This window comes from Arachis ipaensis, chromosome B01 (genome assembly GCF_000816755.2).
Source record: "Arachis ipaensis cultivar K30076 chromosome B01, Araip1.1, whole genome shotgun sequence".
Taxonomy (NCBI): Eukaryota; Viridiplantae; Streptophyta; class Magnoliopsida; order Fabales; family Fabaceae; genus Arachis; species Arachis ipaensis.
In genome coordinates, this window is record NC_029785.2 from 62087474 (window position 1) to 62092987 (window position 5514).

At 40.7% G+C, this 5514-nt stretch overlaps 1 protein-coding gene across 1 annotated transcript; it reads right to left on the reverse strand.

Annotated features, from left to right (window-relative positions):
* On the reverse strand, nucleotides 3138–3983 carry LOC107607432. Its single transcript, XM_016309394.1, has 2 exons — nucleotides 3914–3983; nucleotides 3138–3619 (listed from the first exon to the last, which is right to left on the reverse strand). The coding sequence occupies exons 1-2, from the start codon at nucleotides 3981–3983 to the stop codon at nucleotides 3138–3140; spliced, it is 552 nt and encodes a 183-aa protein (XP_016164880.1).

A 5514-nucleotide genomic window follows, 5' to 3' on the forward strand; every position in this document is an offset into this window, starting at 1 on the left:
CCATCTTCTGAATCTCTGCTTTCCTACTGTCTTCTTCTTCAAGCACGCAGGGCTCCTTCCATGGCAAGTTGTATGTTGGGATTCACCGTTGTCAATGGCTACCTCCCGTCGTCGACAGCATGGCTAATCATCTGTCGGTTCTCGATCATGCCAGAATAGAATCCAATGATTCTTTTGCGTCTGTCACTAACGCCCAACACTCACGAGTTTGAAGCTCGTCACAGTCATTTAATCCTTGAATCCTACTCAGAATACCACAGATAAGGTTTAGACCTTCCGGATTCTCAAGAATGGCCGCCAATGGATTCTAGCTTATACCACGAGGATTCTGATTAAGGAATCCAAGAGATACACACTCAATCGAAGGTAGAACGGAGGTGGTTGTCAGGCACACATTCATAGGTGAGAATGGTGATGAGTGTCACGGATCATCACATTCATCAGGTTGAAGAACAAGTGGTATCTTGGAATAGAACAAGCATGATTAAATGGGAAAAACAGTAGTAATTGCATTAATCCATCAAGACACAGTAGAGCTCCTCACCCTCAACCATGGGGTTTAGAGAGTCATTCCGTAGAAGATACAAAATGAAACGTGTAATGTGTCATGAGATAGAGATACAATAGCAAAAAGGTCTTATTTATAGAGAACTAGTAGCCTAGGGTTTACAGAAATGAGTAAATGACGTAAATATCCACTTCCGGGCCCACTTGATATGTAATTGGGCTGAGCATTGAAGCATTTTCGTGTAGAGAATTCTCTTGGAGTTAAACGCCAGCTTTTGTGCCAGTTTGGGCGTTTAACTCCCACTTTTGTGCCAGTTCCGGCGTTTAACACCGGGAATTCTGGTGCTGACTTTGAACGCCGGTTTGGGCCATTAAATCTTGGGCAAAGTATGGACTATTATATATTTCTGGAAAGCCCTGGATGTCTACTTTCCAACGCAATTGAGAGCGCGCCAATTAGGCCTCTATAGCTCCAGAAAATCCACTTCGAGTGCAGGGAGGTCAGAATCCAACAGCATCTGCAGTCCTTTTTCAGCCTCTGAATCAGATTTTTGCTCAGGTCCCTCAATTTCAGCCAGAAATTACCTGAAATCACAAAAAAACACACAAACTCATAGTGAAGTCTAGAAAAGTGAATTTTAAATAAAAAATACTAAAAATATAACAAAAACTAATTAAAACCTATTAAAAACATACTGAAAACAATGCCAAAAAGCGTATAAATTATCCGCTCATCACTACTTGACCGACTCTTTTAAGTGTTTGGAAAGGTTCTATGTATTGCAGGTTAAGCCTTTTAGTCTTAAGGGCTCTACCTATTCCAGTAATTGAAGTTACTTTTAGAAAGACATGGTTTCCGTCACTAAACTCTAAGGGTCTACGTCTATTATCGGCATAGCTCTTTTGACGGCTTTGTGCTGTCTGGATCTTCCGACGAATCTCCTTTATCTTCTCAGTAGTTTCTTACACTAAGTCTGGACCTAAGACACTAGCTTCTCCATCGTCATTCCAACACAATGGTGTCCGACATCTTCTTCCATAGAGAGCTTCATATGGTGTCATACCGATACTTTATTGGAAACTGTTGTTGTAGACGAATTCGACCAACAGAAAATACTTATCCCAGCTGCTTTGGTTGTCTATCATACATGATCGTAATATGTCTTCTAACGTCTGGATTGTCTGCTCTGATTGTCCATCTATCTGAGGATGGTATGCTATACTCGTGTGCAATTCTGTTTCCAACGCTTTCTAAAAAGCTTCCCAAAATCTAGTAGTAAACCTCGAAACTCGATCTGAGACAATTTATGAAGGTATCCCATGTAGTCGTACGATTTCTTAAATATATATATTCGTTCGAGCCTTTCTAAAGTATAGTCAACTCGAATCGAAAAGAAGCATGCCGATTTTGGCAACCTGTCCACAATCACCCAAATGGCATTACGTCCTGTTGAGGTTCTTGGCAATCTCGTGATAAAATCCATAGTGATCTGCTCCCATTTCCATTGTGGTATTTCTAAGGGTTGCAGGGTTCCTGACGGCTTCTGATGTTCCACATTCACCTTCTGGCAGGTTAAACATTTTAAGACATAATCAGCTACCTCTTTTTTTAAGCCTGGCCACCAGAATATTTGCTTCAAATCTTGATACATCTTTGTCACTCTAGGATGCATAGAAAATCTACTTTGGTGAGCTTTAGTAAGAATCTTTTGTCACAATTCTCCAGAGTTAGGCACACAAATTATGTTCTTGTACCTCTATAGGCCACTAAGATCCTGTCTCACAGCTTCTTCAGCTCTGCAAGCAATGGTGACATCCGGTACGGTGCTATGGAAATCGGTCCAGTTCCAGGTACTAGATCAATGCTGAATTCTATCTCTCGCTGAGGAGGAAACACAGGTATGTCGTCCAAGAAAACATCAGGAAATTCCTTTACCATTCGGATTCGTTCTAAGCTTAATTCACTATCATTCGAGCTAGCCGCTAACAGAACGTACCCCTCACAATCACTCCCGTCTAAGGTAACTCTTACAGAATTCAGATATAAGGTGTGGGACAGAAATGGTTTAGTACATAGACTATCAGATGGAATAACAGTAGTTCTTTTAAAATAATCAAGGAAAACATGATAATTAGATAACCAATCTAATCCTAAAATAACTTCTAAACCACATAGAGACAAACAGATTAGATCATGTATAAAAGTCCTATTCTTAATAGCATGTGGTACTTACAGGTACATTAAACTGGTCAAAGCAGGGATGCAGGTGTATGAACAATCAAGTGAAAATTCAATTTAAAGAAATATAATCCTAACTCGTGAGCAAAAGTTAGAGAAATAAAGAATGTGATGCACCCGAATCATACAGCACAGTTAGAAATCGATTCTTGACATAACACTGACCTTGAATGAGGGCGTTCGATTGCACAACATCGTCAATAGTGATAGCAAACACTCGTCCTTGTTGTTGGGTTCTGACTGGATTTCGAGTAAATCCCTTCGGACAATCCTTGGCAATATGTCCAAGTTCTCCACAAGCATAGTAGTTAGGTGATCCAAACTGGCAAGACCTGTTACCATGCTCTTTTCTGCATTGCTTACATGCAGGGTTTATGTAAGCCTGATAGACTCATTTACCATTGCCTTGCCTTACTTTACCTCCATTCTTACCCGTACGGCGAGCAATAATGTTACCAACTTGTAGGTTCTTATGCTGTCGTATGCCACGTGCTTTAAAATGCACCCTTCTCCCAGCTGCCTGATGATTGCTAAGATGCCTTGGTGTAAATCCTTGGTGACTCACCTTGGCCACAATCACTTTCTTAATACATTCTTCCACTAACTTGCTCTTGTTGACTAATTCGGCAAAATTACGTATCTCCATCGGAACTATTGAACTCATCAGATCATCATGAAGGCCTCCTTCAAACTTCAAGCACTTCCATTCTTCAAAGTCAGTAGGATTCCCTTGACAGAGCTTAGAGAAACGACATAAGTCATCGAAATTACGAGCATACTCAGCAACAGTCATATCCCCTTGCCTCAGCTGCATAAGCTCTATTTCCTTAGCATCACACACTACCCTCGGGAAATATTTCTTGTAGAATTCATCTTTAAAAATATCCAAAGGAATGTCACCTTCATTACGTTGTAGCAGTCGCTGTATCCCCTGCCACCAGTACTCAGCTTCTCCCTCGAGCATATAAGTAGCAAACTCCACATGTCCTTCCGGAACATGCTTCGCTCGCAGTGATCGTTCGATACCTCGAAACCAGTTATCAACGTCAGTCGCAACGAGTGTACCCTTGAACTTAGGTGGATTAACCTTCAGAAAGGTCGCAAGGGTCATAGGTCTTTCAGGATGCCCTAAGTTATTCTCATCATTCCCATTTCTCACTCCAAGACGTTCAACAGCCCTAGCCGCTGTTACCGCAGCTTCATGCACTACTTCAGCCGCATTGTTCATGGTAGCCATAAACGTTTCCTATTCCCTCTCGTAGTTAACATTAGGAATTCCTTCCCGTACACCTCGTCTCCGTGAACCCATTGTAGTCCTGTTCACACCAAACAATCATTGTTAAGGTGATCAGTCTTAACACTTCAAGTCAAGTGTGAACATTTCCAAAATGAAAACATAGAAACAATCATGCAACATATATCACTGGGATATCCTATACGCATGAGACACACAACAGAGTATGCAATGAAGCATAGTCAGTCCACTCCCCAGGCTCTACTGGGAACGAACTGCTCTGATACCAAATTGTAACGACCCAATTTTTAATATGTCTAGATCATACTGGAAACTGAGCGCTACCAATTTGTCTTCCTAATTATTATCTATTATTTATCATATGAGCCTGATTCGTTGTTAAAGGCGTAGTTAATTTGCGAGGTATATATATTTTTTTAAACGTTTGGATTAATAGACGGAATCATTCATAATCAACTCACAACTGATAACAGATAAAACAGTTATAAGCAACCACACATAAATACATCACAAGTAGCAAGCAACATTTAGTGATCCAGCCTTTATTAGAGTATAGACCTTTAGTTAGAACACCCTTAGATATAGCTAGATAATAACTATATACATATACATACATACAACATCCCAGGTCCTGACCTGTTCAAGAGGTCCCTAAGCTGGCACCTAGGCTAGCCTAGACTCTATACTCACCTAGTCCCTCTAAACTACTAAAGCGAGGGAAAGTATGTTCTAGGTCTTCAAAACTCAAGTCAGGTGGAACGTCATCAAAAGGTAGAATATCATCTGCTACTCTTCTACACGATCAGACATTGCCATAGGACGTCTCTCTGGTACCTCATGAAGTAGCCACACAACAAGAGTCTCGTACACATGATTTAGGTTAAAGTTCACGTACAAACGGGGTGTAGACATCGGCTGGTCTCACAGTATATACATATAAACAGAGAACGAGATTTACCCTAGACTCAGAAGACTATCTAGAGCGGAATCCTTTTTGCGAACGGTCGTCAGTGAACTACGGAAGGGTACTCATGCTTCCATTTGAAGGTGGAAAAGGAGAGAGAAGGGGTAAGAACTGGGAAGTTCTTAGTAGGGTCGGGGTTATTAGTTACGTTCATTAATTCTATGTTGTTTAGAAGACTATTAGCAGAATACAAAGAAGTAGTAAATAGAAAACACAGATAAGTAGAGAAGATAGAGAAAACAGATAGCAGAATACAAACAGAAAAATACAAGAAAATAACACAAACACAAATAATAGAATACACACAAAGAAAACATACATTCATACAACAAACATAATGGAAGAAATGCACAACCAAGTATGATGCATGTATAGCCTTAATGCAGGTAATGAGCTCATCTGTTGGTTTCTACCCGCTCCCGACGTAACCCGAAGCAGCTGAAACGGGTATGGTTTTCCAATCAGCATAGGTACAGTTCTCAGTAACTGACGTATGCGTCATATCCTCTGTAAGCAGACTCTGCCTTACAGGTGACGACATTCCAGCCG

Excerpts from the sequence above, each read along its gene's own strand:
- LOC107607432 (XM_016309394.1), bottom strand. The coding sequence starts at position 3,983 with ATGGCTACCATGAACAATGCGGCTGAAGTAGTGCATGAAGCTGCGGTA. Across the intron at positions 3,620-3,913 it reads AGCGGCTAGGGCTGTTGAAC|ATGAATTCTACAAGAAATAT; the intron begins GTCTTGGAGTGA and ends ATATTTTTAAAG.